Source organism: Globicephala melas, chromosome 8 (assembly GCF_963455315.2).
Source record: "Globicephala melas chromosome 8, mGloMel1.2, whole genome shotgun sequence".
NCBI lineage: Eukaryota > Metazoa > Chordata > Mammalia > Artiodactyla > Delphinidae > Globicephala > Globicephala melas.
Window position 1 is genome coordinate 89282503 of NC_083321.1, and position 20222 is coordinate 89302724.

The 20222-nt window shown below is 54.3% G+C and overlaps 1 protein-coding gene across 2 annotated transcripts in view; it reads right to left on the bottom strand.

Annotated features, from left to right (window-relative positions):
• Positions 1-20222, bottom strand: part of DRD2 (dopamine receptor D2) — a 66657-nt gene that overhangs the window by 6317 nt on the left and 40118 nt on the right. For both annotated transcript variants that reach the window (XM_060304485.1, XM_030837297.2), the window contains exons 2-7: positions 11176-11491; positions 6115-6224; positions 4921-5057; positions 3576-3766; positions 2588-2674; positions 713-1040 (exon numbers count right to left, since the gene is read on the bottom strand). In XM_060304485.1, coding sequence (XP_060160468.1) covers positions 713-1040; positions 2588-2674; positions 3576-3766; positions 4921-5057; positions 6115-6224; positions 11176-11460 — 1138 coding nt within the window. In that variant the 5' untranslated portion in view covers positions 11461-11491. The remainder of the gene's footprint in view (positions 1-712; positions 1041-2587; positions 2675-3575; positions 3767-4920; positions 5058-6114; positions 6225-11175; positions 11492-20222) is intronic.

A 20222-nucleotide genomic window follows, 5' to 3' on the forward strand; every position in this document is an offset into this window, starting at 1 on the left:
GGTGTCACAACTGCCCTGGGTGCTGCCTGGAAGGCAGAGACACATCAGTCCCTCCATCCTGTCCCCGTCACCCATATCAGTCCAGCCCTGGATTCTTGACCGAGAATTTATTCTAAAGCCTTGTCTCACTCACTCTCATTTAGATCGGGGGCCCCCTCACAGCCCCGTTTATCGTTCACAGCTTTGGTCCCACTGGGTCTCGGTTGAGGCAAGTGAGTTTCCTGATTCCTCAACAACAGCAATATTAACAACGCTTGTGTATACGGCTTTGGAGTTTGTAAAATGCTTTCACCACCGTGTATCATCTGATGACCACGACAACCCTGAAAAGTAACCTACTCTCTACTGATGGGGAGATGAGAGAGAGAAATGACCTACCCAGGGTCACGAGGTTCTGGGGGTCATTATGGTAAAGTGGTCAAGTTCAGATTCTGAAGTGGGACTGCCTGAGTTTAAATCATGTGTCCTCTTTGATCAAGTGACAAAAGCTCTCTGAACCTCAGTTTCCACATCTTTAAAATGAGCATAATTATAGAATCTACCTAGTCAGATATGTCAGTGGGCTTGACCTGTGCCTGAAAAGTGCCAGTCCTGTGACCTAGCAGCCATGATTAGGGGGGGATGGTAAGTAATGGGACCTACAGTGATGGGTCCATTGCTCAGCCAGGGCTGGGCAGAGGCAGGCTGTGTCCCGCAGCCAGGGCCGACTCACCGAGAACAATGGCGAGCATCTGGGTGGCCTTCTTCTCCTTCTGCTGGGAGAGCTTCCTGCGGCTTATGGTCTTAAGAGAGGTCCGGGTTTTGCCGTTGGGCATGGTCTGGATCTCAAAGAACTTGGCAATCCTGGTATGGTCTTTGGCATGTCCGTTCTTCTCTGGTTTGGCAGGACTGTCAGGTGTGCTGTGGAGGCCGTGGTGGGATGCGTTGGGGAGGGTCAGCTGGTGGTGGCTGGGCGCGATGGGGCTGTACCGGGTCCTCTCGGGCGGGCTGGTGCTGGAGAGCATCTCCATTTCCAGTTCCTGGGCTCGGCGGGCAGCCTCCTGCACAGAGGCAGAGAGCTCTGGGTAGAGCCAGGCAAGTTCTCAGCCATAGCCACCCAGCCTCACCCGGCCCCTCTGGCCTCACCTGACCTCACCCAGCCCCACCCGGACCTTCATTATCCCCCTGCGGAGACTCCTACGAGCACCACAGGGTCACTCTGCCAGCGAGGCAAGGGGGATGATCATTTTGGGAGGCAGGGACTGTCTGGGGGCAGGATCCAGGGCCCAAGGCAGTCCCCACCTGCCAGGTCTCCCTGGCTCCCTTCTCAGAGCAATCCCCAGGCAGCCTCAGCGACCCCACCACCATTCTATGGGGGCTTTATACCTGGCGCTTCTCTGTTAGGAACTGAGCAACACTCACTGAGTGCCAGCTAAGGGCCAGGCGCCAGCCTCCAGGACCTCATGTTCTAACTGCATGAGGGCGACCCTGTTCTTCCTGCCAGGCCGAAACAGGGGCTGTCAGGCTGACCTGCACTCACAGGTGAGCTCCATTTCTCCTGGTAGACTGATGCAGGGGCCGAAGGGTGGACCCCTGGGTCCCCACATCTTCCTCGCTGGGCTGATCTTGAGGGCCCTGGCCTCAGGTCCTTCCTCATGCTCCCTTATTCCAGGACTTAGGGTCTCAGCCTGAGCTTCTGAAACGCAGCCTCACTGCGTGCCCAGGTGCCCCGATCCTGAGTGCCTGTCTCGGCCCCTGTATCTCAAACGGTTGCTTGGAGCCCTGCCCTTGCAGGTGAACAGTGAATGTTCAAGTGAAGAGCAGGGGCCCTGCTTCCTGAGAACACCTGACCTGGACTTGGTGTGCAGTTCTCTGTGGGTTCCCTGGTCCATCCTCTTCTCACCCCCAGGGGATGGGACATCTGCTGCTGGGACCCTGGTGCTCCTATCACTGAGCAGACCCTGGGGTCTGCTGGGATTCTGCATCTCTGGGCTCTACTTACAGGCTGCACTTTACTGTGAGCCCCATGCCCGCTCTGCTCCCTCCTCCCCCAGCACCCAGCCTCCAACCCCAGAACCTGCCTGTCTGTAAGGCAGCGTATGCAAGTGGAAAGAACACGGGCATGGATTTCAGAGAGTCGCTTAGGTCTGGACTCAACTACTCACTCTCTCACTCACTGTTTGGCCTGGGTGAGTTACCTAACCTCTCTGAGCCTCTCTTTCTCTTCTATAAAATGAAGACCCATAAGATCAAGAAGACTTAACCTCTCAGGGTCGCCGTGAGGATTTGATGAGATACTAGGAAGATGGTAGGTGCTCAGTTAATGGTCATAGCCATTATTATTATTGTTATTGTTATACGGCCAAGTCCTTTCTCCCAACCATTTCCTTGTGCTAGGGGTCCCTCTCTGTGCCTTGCAGAATTGAGCTGTCTTGCTCCTTGCCTGCTTACGAGTGTGTGTGGTAAGCCTGGCCTCGGCTGAAACAAAGTGGGGGATCCTGAGAGGTGCTTAACCCTTTGAGCAGCTGGTGAGGTCTTCGAGAATCATGGCAGGTGCATTTCCCTAGAGGCAGAGACCAGGCTCCAGGTCCCTGACCTGGACACTTACCACTCTCCGCCTGTTCACAGGGAAACTCCCATTAGACTTCATGATAACGGTGCAGAGTTTCATGTCCTCAGGGTGAGTGCAGTTGCCCTGTGGAGTGAGCCAGCACATGGGTCATGACGGGGAGGGGGCTGGGGACAGAATCTCAATGCCGGATAGTCAGACTGGGCACAGGAGCTCAGAGGAGGGCAGAGATTAGGGGGCTGGGGGCCTGAGGAGGCAATTGAGGCAAGGGTGGGCTCGGTACTGTGATGGGAAGAGGTGGGCAGAGTGAGGGACAGCAGGGACCTGACTTTTATGTGGCACCTGCTAAGGGTCTGGCACCCTAGTAGGCATGCTCAATCCCTCTCACACCGAATCCTCAAGACCACCCTGTGAGATCTGTATTTTGATTCACGTTTAACAGATGAGGAAACAGGCTCAGAGAAGTTAAGCAACTTGCCCAAGGTCACTCAGCAAAAAAGTGGCAGTGCCAGGATTTGAACCTGATGTGTCTAAGCCCAAAGCACTTGTTCCTTCTGTGCCCACATACCATCTTCCTCAGGGAGGGCTGAGCGGAGGGAAGTCACAAGACACAAGTATGGAAAAGAAAGGGAGGCAGAGGAGGGAAGTAGGCGGGAGCAGGTGAGGTAGAAGGAGGTTTGAACAGAAGAGGACAGAGCATGGGAGATAAAGGAGATGGGATGGAGGCCTCAGAGGGGCAGAAAGGGAGACAGAAGGGCCAGAGTGAGGAAAGGAGAAAGGGAGGACAGCAAAGCCGTGGAGTTCCAGGAGCTGCTGGGTTCAGACGGTGGTCTCCATGCAGAGTCCTCTCCTCCCAGGTGATCTCCGCCCGCTCCCCACCTCCGACCCCTGGAGATTCAAGTCGCCCACTGAGGTCCCAGCCTTCGAAATCTGCCCACGCCCGGCTCCTCAGAGCTCCTCCAGCCTGGACCCCATGCACCCCTGGGTCACGGTTAGGCAGGGACGTCGGGGGAGGGGAGCTCGGGACCTTGAGCGGGGCCTTCAGGTTGGCCCTGAAAGCCCGGCTGCTGCGCTTAGTGTTGACCCGCTTGCGCCGCCTGCGGAGGACGATGTAGATCTTGATGTAGACCAGCAGGGTGACGAGGAAGGGCACGTAGAAGGAGACGATGGAGGAGTAGACCACGAAGGCGGGGTTGGCGATGATGCATTCGTTCTGGTCTGGGGGGAGGAGAGCCCCAGGTGGGTGTGTCAGCAGGCCCCCCGGGCCATAGTGCCTTCCCAGTTACCGGGAATATGACTAGACGCCTAAGGCGGCCTGGAAACGTTAGATGTAAGTGAATGTGCAGCATAAATCAGAGTATTAAAAACAACCATGAGCAGAAAGCCAAGCTGTGATGACTGTTTCCAAGCGTTTCCATTAATATCCCCTCGTTACTTCATCATTAGTTTTGTCATCCATGAGCACACGAGTGGCGCCACGGTTTTGGGGACAAAATGACGGAAGAAAATGATAGAAGCAGAGTAACCTATTATTGTAGCCTTTCCTGTGTATTGGCGGGAGGTCTGACACCTTTTAATTTTAGGGACAAGATGACTTGGTCCTCTTTGCTGAACTCACCTGTGTTCCAATGTCTTTCCAAGTTCCCTTCCTGATCTAGCAGATGTCTATCCTCTCTCCCAGGGCCTTTCCAGATTAATCCAAGCACGTTTAGCCCTATTCCTGCTTGTTGGAATTCCCATGACACTTAGATCTTGAACCGCATGCTTTCAAGGCTTCCTTGTGTCCTGTCCGGTGATGGTCTCTGGAGGCACACCAGTGTCATCTATCTCCCTGACGGTCGCCTCTTCTGTCGGAGGCGCTCCTGACTGCCTTGCACAGGACACAGTCACAGTGAGCTAGCCTCCTACTTGTTTCTACCTTTCCTGCTCCAGGTGGCTCAGGCCTGGCCTGGGATTGGCCGGCCCGGAGGCTGCAGCTTCATTATACAAACACTATTATCAGGGGTGATGGAGACCCGGCAGCCTCCTACCCTGTGTGCACACCCACAGACAGGCACACACGTGCATTTTGCAAGGCTGCCTGGTCTGCTTCAGTTCAAAGTTGAAAATGGCCAGGCGTCCTTCTGAAGCATTATCCCCACTCCTCACCCAGCTCCCTTGTGCTCCAGGCCATTGTTCCTCTCTGACCTTACCAGGTACAACTCGGAGTCAGGCTTGGCCCAGGAGACTCAGTCTGGCCTCAGTCCGAGGTGGCGGACAGGCTCCTGATGGGTCACCACCCATGTCCACACCAGGGTTTAGCTCCCTCAAGGTCCTGCACAGGGCCAGGGCTGGGGCCAGCTGAGCCCCAGGCAACCAGAGGCAGGACTCACCTGTGTTGTTGAGTCCGAAGAGCAGCGGGCAGGAGATGGTGAAGGACAGGACCCAGACGATGGTGATCATGACGGTGACTCGGCGCTTGGAGCTGTAGCGTGTGTTGTAGAGCATGGGCATGGCCACGGCTGTGTACCTGTGAGGGCGCGGGGCGGGAACCTTGAGTCTGGGGTGCAGGCCCAGGGACCACTCACTCCACAACATTGGCACAACAGAGACCCCACTTTGGGAGGATGGAAAGTTGGTCCACCTCCTGTTTACTCTAAATCAATGCTCTCCTGCCCCCAACTCAGACAGCAAGGACAGTTGGTGACTGCCAATCAAGTGTTTGCTGACTGACCGGCTACCATTCCATCTTGGACCGTATCTGCCACTCCAGTCTCCCTGCTTGGATTTTAGGCTTTTCGAGGGGCCACGGCCTGGGTCTTTGCACCTTTGAAACTGTACCCCCTGCACCTGTGCTGGGCCCGTGACGGGTAGAAGTGTTTGATGATGGATTGGTAGCCAGGACCCTCAGAGCAAGGGTTAGGTCTCATTCAGCAAAAAATAATAACAACGGTAATTGTTTGTGATGCCACACATCGCCCTACCCAGCACTTCTGAGACATTAGTTCCATTCATCTTCCAAGAATCCAGCAGAGGGTGTAGAGCCAGGGCCTCTGGGAGTCCATGTGGCCCATGTGTGCAAATTAGTAAAAGGCTCTGGGGATAGAGCTTAGCCAGGTGGGCAGAACCTGGGCCCCCTTGGCCTTGTGCCCTGTGCTGGACGCAAAATGCACAACCAGATACGAGACCCGCATGTGGGCAGGTACCATCATGCCTGGTTTGTAGACAGTGAAACTAGGGCTCTGAAAACATCTGCAATCTGCCCGAGGTCACGCAAGTAAGAAGTGATAGGGCTAGGGCTTCAGTCAGGTCAGGGGCTTTCTCCTCTGTGCCTGTCCCTGTCTGGGTATTCTTTGTAGCATCACTGCCCATAGACAGTCTCCCTTTAGGGGGCCTGTCCTCTCCCACACACGTGCACACACTCACGCGTGCACGCGTACATGCACACATGCACACACAGACACGCGGACTCACAGGCACACAGCCAGCCGTATAGCATCATGGACAGAGCCTGACCCTGCAGAAGAGGTGGGGCAGCCCAAGAGGTGAAGGGTCTAAGTCCCCTCCCCCATCCTGGCTGGGCTCACCTGTCGATGCTGATGGCACACAGGTTCAGGATGCTTGCCGTGCACATCATGACGTCCAGAGTGACAAAGATATCACAGTGGATCCTGCTGAATTTCCACTCGCCCACCACCTAGGACAAGGCAACATAATGGGCGGACAGGAGAGGAGATTGGCTCAGGCACTGTAGCTCGGCGTCCCGGGGCAGACCGGGCCATGGGCTCAGTGGGGGTCTCGTGGGGCTCTGGCTGAGGGAGGAGAGGGGCAGCCATGGGAAGCTGTACCCACAGGTGTCTGAGGTCCTTGCCCCGGCCCCTTCTCCTCCTAGACACATAAGGCCACTTTGTGCCAAGAACTTTGCTAGAAGAAAGATGACCAACTTACTCAAGTGCCTCAGCTTTGAACCCTCACCTGTAGAACGTTTGTGTGAACACCCTGTGATCCTCATGTTACCAGTGAGGAAACCGAGCCTCAGAAAAGTGCAGTGACTTGCCTAAGGCCTTTCAGCTCAGCTCCTGCCCTGCCCTGGCCCAGGTTTCTAGGGGAGCCGGGCTGCTCCTTGGTGTATGGCACAGAGTTGGGACCCAGTAAGTGTCTGTTAAGAACAGTGGTGAAGACAGTGACTATGAAGCAGTGAAGACGTTTCTGCTCCTTGTTACACTTAGAGAGTGAAAGAAGGCAAGCCTGGACTAGAGCTTTCAGAAGAGCAGGACGGGCTGGGGAAGGTGTGTAATGACACATCCCTGCTTCAGTGTAAAATGAGGAGCCCAGCTCTCGGCAAGAGCGTTTTGCACCCCTCTTCCCCCCCGACAGACACATTCCTACCCCCCATGCACACCCACACCCTGACACCTCCCATTTACACACACAGGCACACACAGCAGGCTGGCCCTGGCGGCCGTGGAAGGTTGGAGCAGGCCCCATCCCTGAGGACAGAGTCAGGACAGGGAGATACAACTTGCACTACTACCTATCGGAGAAAAGGGGAGCAGGAAAGCCCCTCCCCGTGACGGGAGCAGAGCAGGACCCACTCTGTGGGGCACAGCAGGGCAGCAGGGCTAATTATAATGCTTACTCTCAGCACTGGCCTCTTAGCTGCTCTCAGGCATAAAACCAATTGCTGGCATTTAAGCACAGTGATGGGAACTGCTTGGAGGAAACTGCAGCTTTTCCCAGAAGACAGGAGGCCTCTCGTGTCGCCACGCTGGCCAGGTGAGCTGGATATCCAGGGGCCAGGGAGGCGCGCACAGGTGGACGGGGATAGAAGAGGCTTCCCTGGCATCAACAGAGTCTACCTTTAAGACACTACTGAGAGGGTCCCAGGCCCACATGGTCTGTGCTCCACCTTGGCGCCCTCCTAGGACTAGTATTTCCAAACTGCTGTCATTCCCCTGGGGTTCTAGGTCTGAGATATCAGGGCCGTCTTCTCCATCCTCCCTGCTTCCTTCCGTCCTCCCTGCCTTCTCTTCTACAGACACTTATTGGACAACTTACTATGCGGCTGGCTCTGTCCTAGACTCTGGGGCACAGTGGTGAACAATCCTGACACAGCCTTCAGGGAGCTCTCAACCCCTGCCCGCCAAAGGCTTCCTGGAGGACAGAAGAAGGCGGGGCTTCCTCCGAGGTTCCAGGAGCAGCTGCTCTAGAACGCAGTTAGGGGCTTCTGGATCAAAGGCTCAAGAAAGCGTGTGGATAGCCACTGTTTACAGAGCGTCTCCTGTGGGCACATACTTCATCTCATTTATTGTGCTTAAAGCTTGGACAAGAGGGGATTGCTTGTGCCCATTCTTGGATGAGGGAATGCAGCTGAGGAGTACACCCAGCTAGTACGCAGCAGGGCTGGAATTTGAAGCAAGCTCTTTGGGCAGCACATCCTATGCTCTCTCCTGAGCTGCCTTGGAGGGGACAATCTAGCTTGTCAAAAGAGGAGATGATTATGTAAAAAGTACTAGATAAACACAAAGTGGGAAAGGAGAGATTGTAACGGCAAGGGTAGACTAACGGGGTCAGGGAGGAAAAGGACTTGCCCAAGAGCACCTGATCATTTAGTAACAAAGGGAGTACCGTCCCCCAGCTATACTAGTCCCACTTCAGGGCTGTTTCCTCCACACCTTTGGACATTCTTCAATATTCTTGCACAGAATGAGACCGGTGGGATGGGCCTCAAGCTGCCTCGGCTAAATCCTAACAATAACTTATACACATGTGTCAGGCACGGTTCCAAACACTTTACACTCATTTCTATGGAATGTGACGGCAAACCTCGGAGGCCACCGCCCCTCGAAACCTCCAGCAGCTACACCCCTGCCCCTACACCCCACTCTGGGGCTTTGCACACTTTTTCCTCTGCCTGCAGTGCAAGTGCCTTTGCTCCTCTCCTGGCTAATTCTTCTGAAAGCATCACCTCTGCCTGCGAGCCTTCCCCAACGCCTCCAGGCCTGGTCCTATGCTCCCCGCCCCGTTGTGCTCCCACATCTCCTGTGGAGGCTGCTCCCTCGTCATCTCCATCGGGCTGCACTATAATGGCCCTGCCATGGCCTTGGAGCCCAGCCCCAGGAATGGGGCAGGATGCAGACATGCTCACACCTGTTGACTGAGCGAGTCAAGAACGGGGATCTGAGTCTGCTCATTTTCTCAATCGCATCTGCTTTTCTGGAAAATTCACGAGGCAAAGCCTCCTCTCAAGGGCTTGTGAGGCCAAAATGGCCTATGCAGACAAGCAGGCCCTGGCTCTCTTCTCTCAGTGTCTCCAGGTGGAAAGTGGTCAGGAATCGAACCCGGTTCTCTCATTCCAAACCCAGCGTGCTTCCCGTACACTGAGCAGCAGATGCCGACATGGCAGCTATCAGAGGCATTTAGCATCGCTGGGAATGGAACAGGATGGAAAATTCTGGACAACGAGATTGTCTCTGGAGAGGGTACAGTATATGGTTGGGAGGATACTTTAACAGGATGTGGGGATAGGGTGAGACTCCACCTGAGACATTCTCTAGGGACAATAAGTACCCGAGACAATGTCGCAGGGCCCGCTGTCCAGCTCTTGTTTGATGGAAGAGTTTGAGCACTGCCCTCTGAGATGCCATTCTTCACCCTCGCCTGAAACACTGAGCTTCACCTTTAAAATAATGTGAACAGGTATGTTTAAAATATGTGTGTCGAGAACCTAGAGATTCCTAGGAGCCCTAACGCACAGATGTGGCTCTCCCTTGGAGGCTCTGGGTAGGGGGGGTGGGTCTGGAAGCCCCAGATCCCACACCCAGAGTCCTGGGCAGAGCAAGCCTCCCTCTGGAAGAGGACACCTCTTTGCCTGGGCATGGGGAGGGTCCTTCAATGTGCAGAGGTGTGGCTACCTATCAGCATCTTCATCTTCATCACCGTTGCCATGACTACTTTTACACGGTGCTTCCTATATGCCTGCCGCCATTCTAAGCACTTCTCATATATTAACGCATGAGATTCTCAAACAATGCTATGACATAAGCACTGTGATTATCTTCATTTCTAGATGAGGAAACCAGGCGCAGAGAGGTTATTTGCTTGGCCAGATACCCATCATTTTTCACCTGATGGTCTGCGGCCTGGGAACCTCCTTTTCAGGGGAGCAGGCGGGGAACAAGTGTAAGAATCAAGAAGGCGTTCCTCAAGGAGAGGCCCTCAAACAGGATGTGGGATGGACAGAGTCTAGGGGTCTCCACAAACGTGCAGTCATGGAATAATTGGACGGCTGGCTGGTGGCGCCTGTATGCTTTTAGGTTGTATTGTATCTATTGTCTGTTTCTTGTTGGTTGTCTCTTAACATTCCGGTCATTTTGAAAGTTCCAGCCTGTCTGAGCCGTGCTAAAGGAAACCAAGGGAGTGATAGCCCAGAGCTCCATGTGGGCCCGTGTGGTAGTGACAACAGGAGCCTCTGGGGACATGGAGACCGTAAGCCAGCCTCTCCTCCCCACCTCCGCTTCTTCTGCTAGATGTGTCCTCTGCTCAAACCTACAAAGGTTTCATGTTTTCTTTGAAAGGTGGAAGCCTTCCCTCCCAGGCAGGGGCTTGTCTCTACGGCACAGGTAAATTTCCCTCTCGCCCCGGGCGGGGAGGTAACAGCTCAGAGATCTTAGTGACCTTGGCATTGGCTTTTTCCTGAATGCCTGGTCAGCTTCCCTTGAATCCAGACTCCACCCCCAGAACCCAGGACAGAGAAAGTGGCGGGATCTAGCCTGTGCCCACCCAGATCCCCCAGGCCCTCCCTCATCTGCCTGCCAACTCTGGAAAGTGTCCTCCCGGAGGTGGGTCCCCACTTCAGGACTTCTCAGTGATTTCCCCCTTTGCTGTGTGATCCAGGTAAAGACAGGCAACTTCTCAAAGCTTCTGTTTCCTCTTCCTTAAAGTGAGAAGAATGATATCGAGTCAGAATCAGCACGAGTATTTGCTGAGTATGTGTCCGTGGAATGCCCGGCAGCACCTGGCCCACAGCAGGGGCTGCGTACTCACTATTCCGGGCTCAGGGCTGGGCTCTGTTCCCGGCCGAGCAATGCGTCACCATGTGGTCCTTCCCCAGGAAAGGGGGTATAGCACAGTTCACAGCGGCCTTGAGCTGGAGGTCCCAGACACAGCCTAGGACACACGGAGGAGTGGGGAGGGCAGGGAGGAGAGCGTGGGGCAACAGCCCGCATTCCGAAGCAGGGAGAGAAGGGTGAAGATTCCAGGCCCGGGAGCACGAGCCTCCGCCATCTTCAGGGATCCTTGTCCATGACTCCCGTTCTCAACACGACCTAATGAACCAACTCTGGGGCCCGAATTCCAGCCGCTGTGTGAGGCTGGAGAAGTCACCTAACTTCTCTGACCATCTGGCTCACCACCCAGAAGATGCTGTGAGGGCTCGGTGGGGAGATGCTGTATGTGAAGGACTAACGCGAGGCCTGGCACTTACTAAGCACCTTACAACGGGTAGTCAGGATTGTTAAGGAGACGATCTACCCAATTTGTAAGACTGAGCCCAGAGTGGAGGAGAAGGCGCACTCTTGGAGGGAGCCGGTGAGGAGCCTGGACCCTCCCCGGGAAGGCGCCCGAGCACAGCAGGGGCCCAGACCTACCTCCAGGTAGACCACCCAGGGCATGACGAGCGTGGCCACCAGGAGGTCGGCCACAGCGAGGCTGACGATCAGGTAGTTGGTGGTGGTCTGCAGCGCCTTCTCGCGGGACACGGCCATGCACACCAGCACGTTGCCGAAGACGATGACGAAAATGAGCAGGGTTAGCAGCATGGCGTAGTAGTTGTAGTGGGGCCTGTCGGCTTTCCCTTCGGACCCGTTGAAGGGCCGGCTCCAGTTCCGGCTCTCCAGATCGTCATCGTACCAGGACAGGTTCAGCGGATCCATGGGAGCAGCGGGGCCACTGGGTAGCCAGGCTCTGGCCAGGAGAAATGGACACAGGGCGTAAGCAGGAGGGCCTCCCAAAGCATGCTGCCACCCACAGAGGGCTCCGGGGCTAAAACGTACCATGGGAGGTTAAAAGAGAATTCTCCAGCCTCAGGATTTAAGGTTTGCATCCCCAAATCTTTTTAAAACACTGGGGCCTGCTGCCACTCTTCTGCTAGCAAGTTCTTGCAGATGGTAAAACAAATGAGAAAGTACAATTTTTTAACTATAATAGATGATCTTGAAAAGAGCTGATCATTCATTCACCCATTTATTTAACAAAAAATTAAGTGCATCCCATGCCCCACACAAGTTAGTGAGGAGTTCAGCTTCTAGTGGGAAGACTAGAGATATGCATTCATTCATTCTTAGTTCTATAAATGTTTATTGAACATTGTTCTGTATAATGCTAGAAACATAGTCAGGAACAAAATATGCATAGTTCTCCAGCTCACATTCTAAAAGGAACAATAGGGGCTTCCCTGGTGGCGCAGTGTTTGAGAGTCCGCCTGCCGATGCAGGGGACACGGGTTCGTGCCCCGGTCTGGGAGGATCCCACATGCCGCGGAGCGGCTGGGCCCGTGAGCCATGACTGCTAAGCCTGCACGTCCGGAGCCTGTGCTCCACAACGGGAGAGGCCACAGCAGTGAGAGGCCCGCGTACCGCAAAAAAATAAAAAATAAAAAATAAAAATAAATAAAAGGAACAATAGCCAATTAACAAAACAATTAAATCTATGGGTGGTAGGCGCTAGGAAACGGAATGGGGAGAGAGACACAACGTAGTTTAGGGATTCAGAGAAGGCTTTCCTGAGGAAGTGATGCCCAACTGACACCTACAGGATGCAGTCAGGTAAAGAGTTGGGAGCCAGGGGAAGGTCCACATATAGGAAGCAGGTAAGCAAATTTCAGAGCTGGAGAGCAGGTGCCATGTTGGAGGGCTGGAGGGAGATTCGGGACAGCTGGAGCACAGAGGGCTTGGGATGGGCTGAACTGGAGGCTGCAACAGCCTCCACCACAGAGGGCCTTGTAATTCACTCTAGGAGTTTAGACTTGACCCTAAGGGCAGCAGGAGCCACACGATCAGATTTGCCTTTCAGAGAGAAGAGTCTGACTGCTGCGTAGAGAACGGAAGTGTGGCACTCAGTGGGGTGGCAGGACCAGCTGCAGGAACCCAAGGAAGAGATGATGAGGTTCTGTATTTGTGCACTGAGAGCCCTGAGGAATGGGCGTCGCATCTCAGCGGGGAAGCACTTCCTGAAGGAGGCGTCATCGGAGATGAAGTAGAAGGAGTTAACCGGGCAACTGAGTGCAGGGGAGATGTTCCAGCCAGAGAGAACACAACATGGTCCCAAACAGCAAATAGTTCTCTTTGGCTAAAAATGTAGGGCATGATGATGAAGCTGGGGAAAATTAAACTGGAGGGCTGTTCTTGGGCCAGAACGGGTCTTGTAAACTTGGAGCCCCTGAAAGCCTGGGTGCAGAGGAATGACTCCATTGGATTGCTGCTTTGCCCAGGTCGCTGGCTGTGCGGTGCAGAGGGGATGTTAGCAGTAAGTGAGGTTGTGACTGTAATTCAGGTGAGATGGTGATTGTCTGAATGAAGGCATGGGAATGAGCATGGAGAGGCGTGTTCAGAGTCACTAGCTAACTTGGAAGTCAATTTCATGGAATTTGGTCATTGGATAGGTGTGGGGTGGGAGAGGGGAGGGGGCAGGCAGGGAGACAAAGGAGACGAGGATAACTCCGGATTTCTGCACTGCGCTCTTGGAGGCTTGGTGATGCCTGCTCACTGAGAAAAGAAAGCAGAGGGGCTCAGAGGCAGTGGGCATTGATGAGCCTGACAGCCTGTGTTTCAGTTGTGATTGAAACATAATGCACATATAATATAGTTGGCTTTCCTGCTAACAAAAGTGTTCCTCCTTCACACAATGGAACTAAATGATCAGTATTTCAAGGCATTCCACACAAAGCCCCACGACTTCCAGGTGCTTTGCTACCCAAATGGATTTGAAATCCAGCAACTTATGCCATTCGATTTGAACATGGTACCATGTCCAAATCAGGGAGGAGGGCCCACCAGCCGCAATGGGTCAGAGGGGACGCCAGAGAAGGGTATGCCCACCTCTACACCCTCATCCCTCTGACACATCTGCTCCGCCAGCTCTCAGCAGAGGAGTACAGATGATGTCCAGCCCAGCACCACCACTCCGGAGCCCCTTAGAGAAAACAAAATGCCTAATTCCATGTGGGGTGACGTGGAATGCCACCATGCAACAAGTCTTCCAGTTCCACGGTAGTGAAGCACTATGTCATACTGATGCTGCACTGGGCAAAGCCCGCTGGTACCTTTTCCCATTTGGAGCACACAGAGGGAGACCTGCACGTATGCACTGATCAGGCAGCAGGGGCTGATCGCGCCATTCATTTGCTCAGTCAGCATCTCTTGAGCTTGCTGGGCATAAAGCATTGCGCCAGGCACAGTCAGGGGCCTGGAGACGCGGAGACACACTCCCCTCCCCCAGGATCCTGCCTGTTCCTCTCTGCCCCTCCTCCCACCTCTTTAGTCCCTCTCTGGGTAGGGCCGGGAGCATCTGATGGGAACTCTCAGCACCCTGTCTCCCCCACCCCACCCATTCTCCATGCCCAACCAGACTACTGTTTCTGCAACAGGATCCTGACCCTGCCCTGTGATGACAGCTTCATCTGCTTGCAAAGGAGATGATACTTTGCCAAGTTTTTTTCTTTTCGCTATAGTATCTCATGTATCCTCAAAATAACCTCGAAGGCTTGTAATTCTTATCTCCACTCTACAAATCAGAAAAGTGTCTGGAAAACTTCTTTTCTCTTGCCCCTACTGGCCAATCCCTACCCATCTTTCAGAGCAAGCCTTGCTCAGAATCCTCCTGCCCTGGAATCAATCCCAAGTCCTCCTGGCTGGACCATCTCCCATCTTCCTCGGGGCTCCCAAGGCATTGTCTCATGGTTGCATTCTGGAACATTCCCCATTTTTGTGTCTGTTTTGTTCACTGGGGTGTAAACATTTCAAGGATTACACCGTGTCTTGCTCATGCCTCATCTTATTCGTGGAATAAACAAAAAAGCATACTCTCTTATTTTTCTCTTCCAACTCCTAATGCTGTGATTTGCAGGCAGTAAGTGTTTAACAGCTGTTTGCAGAATTGAATCAAAGGCTCTGTGAGTCCAACTGGGAAGAAAACCCCTCCACACTTGAAATGTAACTGTTAACATAACCCATCAGATCAACAAGTGACCAAAGAAAGATGCAGCCCAAGAATATCATGGGTGTTACATGTTGGTCCCCAGAAAGCAGACTGAGGAGGAGGGCAGCACACAGGAAATCTATTGGGGATACAGGGATACTCAGACACCAGAGAGCATGTGCGCATGGGCACAGCCAGAGTGTTCATGGAAGGCTTCCTGGAGAGGGGAGAGCTTCAGCTGAGACTTACACTATGGGTACAGTTTCAATGGCAAATGTGAGCGTTGCTGGTTGGGGGCGGGGGAGGGAGTGGTGGCTGGCGGTTAGCACTTATTCCTCTGTGCTGCTGGTTACTCTGCAAAGCAAGTCTCACCAAGGCTAGAAAGGCCTCATGCATTTAATTGTCAAACTGAGCATTCATTCTCAATTGTTCTTGTTGCTTTTTTGCTGATACAAATGTAATACAATTACATTGTAGAAAAAATGAGAAAATATGGAATATGCCTAAATACCTGTAGATTAACCAGAGCCCAGGGTGAGCTCCAGCTTCTCCTGTGTCCTTCCGAGTTGGGGCTGACACCTCTCACCCACAGGGGATGCCTGGCTAGCTCTCAGGCTGATTCGGGGTTCGGGCGTCAGCAAACCCACCTCCACAGATGGGGTACTCCGGCATAAGAGACACTAGTATAACATAGGAGCTGAAGACCAAAACACCTGGGTTAAATCCCAACTCTAGCCTTACTAGCTCGGGGGTGTCGGCCAGATTATTTGGCCTTCCTGAGCCTCAGTTTTCCCATCTGCAAAATAGGGAGAGCAATTACTCTTGTGAGGATTAAGTAAGATGAGGCATATGTGGCCGGCACAGGTGAACCCTCATGGAAAAACCAAACCAGGCTAAATAATTCAATGAAACAAGCGATTAGACAACAGGCCTGAGGCTCCTAGAGATGAAGTGGAAGGCGCTGTCCAAATGCAGCCCATCAGGCTCACAGGTCCTGCTGGGCTCCTCCTGTGACATCCTGTTGCCTCCTACCGCTTATCCTTGAGAAGTCTGTAGACTTTTACAGGCCTAGGCAAAGGGAGAGGGATTCCGAGATGCAGCAATCGAGCCCTTGGGAAGGAGTGAAGGAAAGAAAAGACGAAATGTATTCCTGGGCAGTGTGCAGGATGAACCTGAGAGACCCTCGGATGGGGTCGCAGCTGGCCTGGAAGAGTCAGCTTTCCCAGGCCACCTGCTCTAACCAGGGGCTGTGATACCAACGGCCATACTTCTTAGGCTTTAAGACAGAATTAAATGTAAGATGCACCATTGTCTTAGGTACCCCTAGGGAAGAAAAAATGCCATCTTAACCCTGACACTGCTTTAAGATGGGGTTGATCGTGAAAATGTGTTCTGATTTCAGAGACATCAGAATGTTAGAGAGGATATGCATCTTAGAATGGATAAAAGATAGTGACCTCCTGGAATTTCTCTTCTGGCATTTTCTCAGGAGGCCTGAGAAAACTGCTGGTCCCCAGGCTCCCCCTGTCCCATCCCCAGCCCCTCCTCTTTCCCTCCTGCCCAGGGCTCCAAGGGGCATCAGTCAGAAGAAAGCACAAAGGAGAGGTCAGGCTATGGTCTTCCTCGCTCCAAGGGCACCCGAGGGACCCCTCAGATCCCTGCCCCTGCCCTGCACCTCGGACTTCTCCATCTGTGTCAGAGCCTGTGCCTGTCGGGGAAGGGGAGGGCTCCAGGTAAATCCGGCCTGGTCCCGGGTCTGGAGAAGCCAGGTGAGATCAGTGCCTACTCTGGGGCTCCTGGAGGTGGGAAATGCCGCCCAACAGCTCGCACCCTGGATGTGCCAGGATGGTCCAAATGTCTTGATCTTTTTAAAAAAGGAGATGGGCTAAATGTATGACCCAAGGAGAATTATTCTTACAGTTAGAAGACCTCAGATAAATAAGATCCCATATCATAGAAAAAATTTCTTTTGTGAGAACAAGCCTTTTGATTTGGGATTATGAAAATGTGATCAACTTGCTCACCAACCTCCACACGCCACCTCCACCTTCCTCCCAGGCGGCTCCTGCCTCGTGCGTAAGAGCTCCGAATCGCGGTCCCCAGTCAATGTCATTTAGTGAGCTCCAAACACAGGCACAGTCACAGCCATTTCTAAGCTCTCAGCGGGTTAGCTACTGGGTCCTATCTCCTCGGAGAGGGATGGATGACCTGAGCCTGCTGCCGTGGACTGAATCGTGTCCCTGCAAGGTTCGTATGAAGTCCTAACCCTCCATGTGATGTTTTTTGGAGATGGGGCCTTTGGTCAGGAGGAGGTCATGAAGGTAGGGTCCTCACAATCGGATGACTGCCCTTCTAAGTAGAGACACTAGAGAGCTTGACCTCTCTCCCTGTCATAGGAGCAGCCATGAGGAGAAGCCATCAGAGAGCCAGGAAGGGAGGGCTCACCAGACCCTGACCGTCCTAGCACCCTGATCTCAGACTTCCAGCCTCCAGAACTATGAGAAAATAAATTTCTCTTGTTCAAGCCACTCAGTCTAGGGTGTTTTATGAAGGCAGCCTGAGCTGACAAAGACCCCTGCAGATGCAGGCCTCACTCACAGAGCAGCTGCCTCTCCCCCAGAGTACCATCCTCACCTTCCCTGGGCAGCAAAGTGGGGCAACCGCTGTTCCCTACACCAGCTTTGCCAGCAGAGGTTCCCAGATGAGGATCCAGGCATGCTCTGGGGCCACCTAGGCTCTTCTTTCTTAGCTGCCCTGGCATGTGGGAAAGTGGAGGGAGCCGGAAGCACAGGGAAACTCCATCTGTGTGGGTGCCAGAAATCACCTGCGCCTTGCGTGTCTCCAGGACTCACTGCCCTGCCTCCACGCAGAAGGGCAAAGACCTACTGAAAGATCTTCCAGAATCATCCACGCTGGTGGTCAGTAGCCCTCCGTCAAGTTCTCCCTAATGGCCCGCCCAACTCTAGCCTGCTGTGGCACCTGCTCTCTTCAGAGCCTACGCAACAGAGCTCCCTCACGAGCTGTCTGGGATGATGGAGTTGTATGGGGTTATCGGGGCAAGTGGAGTGTGGGCCCAGGTATGTCCAGCCCCCAGTGCCTCTGCCATTACCCTATCTGCTTTCCAACTGTTAGCATTTTCTGTGTGTGCTCTAATTTGAAAACTAGCTAGCTCTCAAGTTGAGGAGTGCTGTGTGAGCCCAGACAGCCACCCGGGGCTGAGCTGGCCCACAGAGGCGGCCCAGGCCAGCGGCCCACCGTGCTCAGACCAGCCACTGCACAGGGGGTGGGGGATGGGGCAAATACTGCAGCTGGGAGAGGGTGGCCAACCCCCACCCTGTAAACAGAAACAGCTTCTCACAAGTGTGTTGGAAGAGAGAAACTCCTTTGGAGCTCACAGTTCGAGGCTGACACTCCAAACTGGTATTTTCTCTTAGGAGGGACTTGGAGGCCGGTTCCTGGTCCCTAGCTGGGTGGGGTGGGGCGAAAAGGGTCAATCTGTTCGGGCACCTGGGACCCTGGAGGAGAGCTGGGTGGTCGGGAGGAGAGAGGAGAGGATTCCATTCTCTGGTTTTGACTCCATCCGGCAGCGAAACTCTGGGGCGCCGGCCGGGAGGAGGGGGGCAAGGAACGCTTGGTGCTGTATAAACTCAAGCAACCTGTTTCCCTGGTGCTGCCTCCCCCGAGAGGTTGGCATTTAAAGGAATCAAATTGTCTAATTAAAATTTAACAATCCCTTATCGGGCTCGATGGCGGGTGAGACACTGCTGTCTTAAACACATCACTTTTCCCTCTTTTCTGAGACTTGAAGCATTTCAATGAAAAAGAAGAGGGGGGGCAGGGGGAAGCGCTTCGCATTTGCATTTCAAAAGCAGCTTGCTGGAGTTGGGTGGGAATTGGGAGTGATGGGTAAGGGGCTCCTCCCCACGACCCTGGTGATTCAGGTCACCCTCTGCACCTCCAGACAAAGGTCCAGGCTGTGACTTGGGTCTGGGCCCTTCCCCAGCTCCTCAGGCCGCTCTGGGAAAGAAGGGTGGGAGGGGAAACGGTAGGGAGAAGCCCTGAGTTCCTTCTGTCTCCAAAGGAAAAAGGAGAAGAGTCACCGAATGAGGCCTCACTTACTGAACCCAGGAGGGTGGCCTCAGCAGGGGTTCCCAGAGCCCTGGGTCAGGCAGCCTCGAGAGCCCTCCGGGCCCAGACCTGGGGAAGGCTGGTGACGGGCACAGTCACGTCTTACCTGGAAAGGCTGCCCAGCCGGGGGCTGGGGAGGTGGGGAAGGATCTGTGGGAGGAGGGGTGGAGGAGGAGTGGAGAGGAATGTTGGGGAGGAGAACAGGGGAGACTGCGCTGTGAGGCTAGGGTGAGCATCTTTCTCCTCGCCCTGAGCGTCTTTCCCGGCGTCCCGCGCAGGGGAGCTGGGCGGTGAGGCGTGGGTCTGGCTCAGGCAGCAGCAGCTGGAAGAGATACGGGTTGCTTTTTTGCAGCTGTTGGCGTGGGACCCTCCGGGGCTCACGCAAGGTCCAGCTCCCAGGAATTCCTAGGCTCCAGGAGCTCAGGAGTGAGACTCTCCCCGTGGCTGCCGCACCCACCCCCGGAACCTGAGTGCTGCTGTGGGCTGGGGACAGATCTGGACTGCTGTAAGAGACCTAGGCTAGTGGGGAAACCTGCCTGTGATGGCCTGTGGGGAGGGGAGGCCACACACTGACGCCAGCCCCAGGTGCCAGGCCTGGAGAGCCGCCCTGGTCCAGCCTGAAGTTCCACAGGGGCAGCTCGGCAGCAGAACTTAGGTTATCTCTGGCAAGAATTGCCCAGGTTTCCTTAGAAAGGGTGGAACAGCTCGGGTAAATCTCTCTCCCATTCTCTGGCTGTGTCTGGCTCCACCCAGCTGGAGCCAGGATGGTGGGCACTGTCTCGAGGGCCATCAGGGGACCAACCTGAAGCTGGTGAGCTGGTGATGCTGCTTCCAGGCCAGGCATCGCCTCCCACCTCACAGCAAACAGAAGCTACCCTGGCACGCCCGCCCATTCCACTTCCTGTCGTCAGATCCACCCACGACTGGCAGAGGGACCACCTGCTCCCGCCCCTGGGCTTCCAGTGTCCTGACTCCCAGCAAGGTCCAGGCCTTCCGCCTGGGCTCAGGGCCCGTTCTGGCTGACCCCCTCCTCCTTCCCACCTTTCAGGACAGCCCCTCCCCATGCAAGGCTCCCTGATGCTTCAGCTCAGAGCTGTCCCCTTGCTCAAGGCCCTCCCAGCACACGTGCTCCATGGTGGCAGTGATCACAGGTGTAATTGTTGTTACTTGTCTAATTATTTGTTTAGTGTCTGTGCTTCTCGCCAAGGTGTGAGCTACACCAGTGTGCGGCTCACAGCTGCCTTATGGTTTTCTCACCTCCCGGCAGGGCGCCTGGCAACGGCAGGTGCTCCGTAAATGTCTGAGAGGCGGCACAGGAGCTAGTATCCCACTCCAGCGTAAAGGAGTCAGCTCCTAGGTCTTTTCCTACCCC